We start from the raw sequence: 773 nt of genomic DNA on the forward strand, positions 1-773 counted from the left end.
TTACCGCTTAAAATGCCCTATTAACACCCCCAACAGACCCCTCCCTATGCCTCGCCACACGCCCAGCGTCCTCCCTAGAAATGTCAGAACATTTCCAGGTAGACTCAACTCGCGCCTTCGCGCCCTCCTCCTGCGCAGAAATCAAACACTCCCGGAGAACCCAGGACAAATTTACAGAGCAGACAGGAGACGCCAAACCCTAACCCCAAACGCCACAGGACAGCGACCCAAAGGCAAGCTGAAGCTTCCGCGTTAGGGGCAACTTACGGGTAAAAACTAAGCTTCCGCTCTTTATTATTTCGTCCCCGGCGGTTCTTACAGCAAATCGCTGCGCAATAGCGGGGCATCCCTGCAGCGCTGCCACACAAGACCCGAGCCGCCAAGGGGCACAGGCGGGACTTCCTCACCGAGGCGGGGCTGGAGATCCTTGCAGCCCGAGGTATCGCGCCTGCGCCAGGCGGGGTGGAGTGGAAAGACTCGGCCACCCTGAACTCACTTCCGTTTCCGCCGGCTTCGGTTCGGCCCTTTAGGGGGTTGGAGCCGGAAGTGACGCATGGGCTGATCAGCAACAACAGTTTTCCACGTGCGCGTAGGGCGCCAGGGTCAGGTGGGGAGGCGGGAGCCAATAGAAAAGCGTTTCGTGTAGGTCTTCTCCTGAGGTGCAGGCGCCCGCAGCTACCGGCCAGCCAGTGGGGAGCGGGCTGTGCGGGAAGGCGGTTGCGAGAGGCGTGTGAGGTCGGCGGACAGGAGGCAGTGGGCCCGGATCGGGCCCC

The 773-nt window shown here is 61.4% G+C and overlaps 1 protein-coding gene across 2 annotated transcripts in view; it reads right to left on the reverse strand.

Moving 5' to 3' along the window:
* The window catches only part of THAP5 (THAP domain containing 5), an 8,181-nt gene extending 7,687 nt beyond the window's left edge, over nt 1-494 (reverse strand). For both annotated transcript variants that reach the window (XR_824431.1, XM_010831173.1), the window contains exon 1: nt 268-494. Coding sequence is in view for 1 of the 2 variants with exons in the window: in XM_010831173.1 (XP_010829475.1) it covers nt 268-347 (80 nt within the window). In the remaining variant the exon portion in view is untranslated. The remainder of the gene's footprint in view (nt 1-267) is intronic.
* Nucleotides 495-773: the final 279 nt, after the last annotated feature.

This window comes from Bison bison, unplaced genomic scaffold (assembly GCF_000754665.1).
Source record: "Bison bison bison isolate TAMUID 2011002044 unplaced genomic scaffold, Bison_UMD1.0 scf7180017864525, whole genome shotgun sequence".
NCBI classification, from domain to species: Eukaryota; Metazoa; Chordata; class Mammalia; order Artiodactyla; family Bovidae; genus Bison; species Bison bison.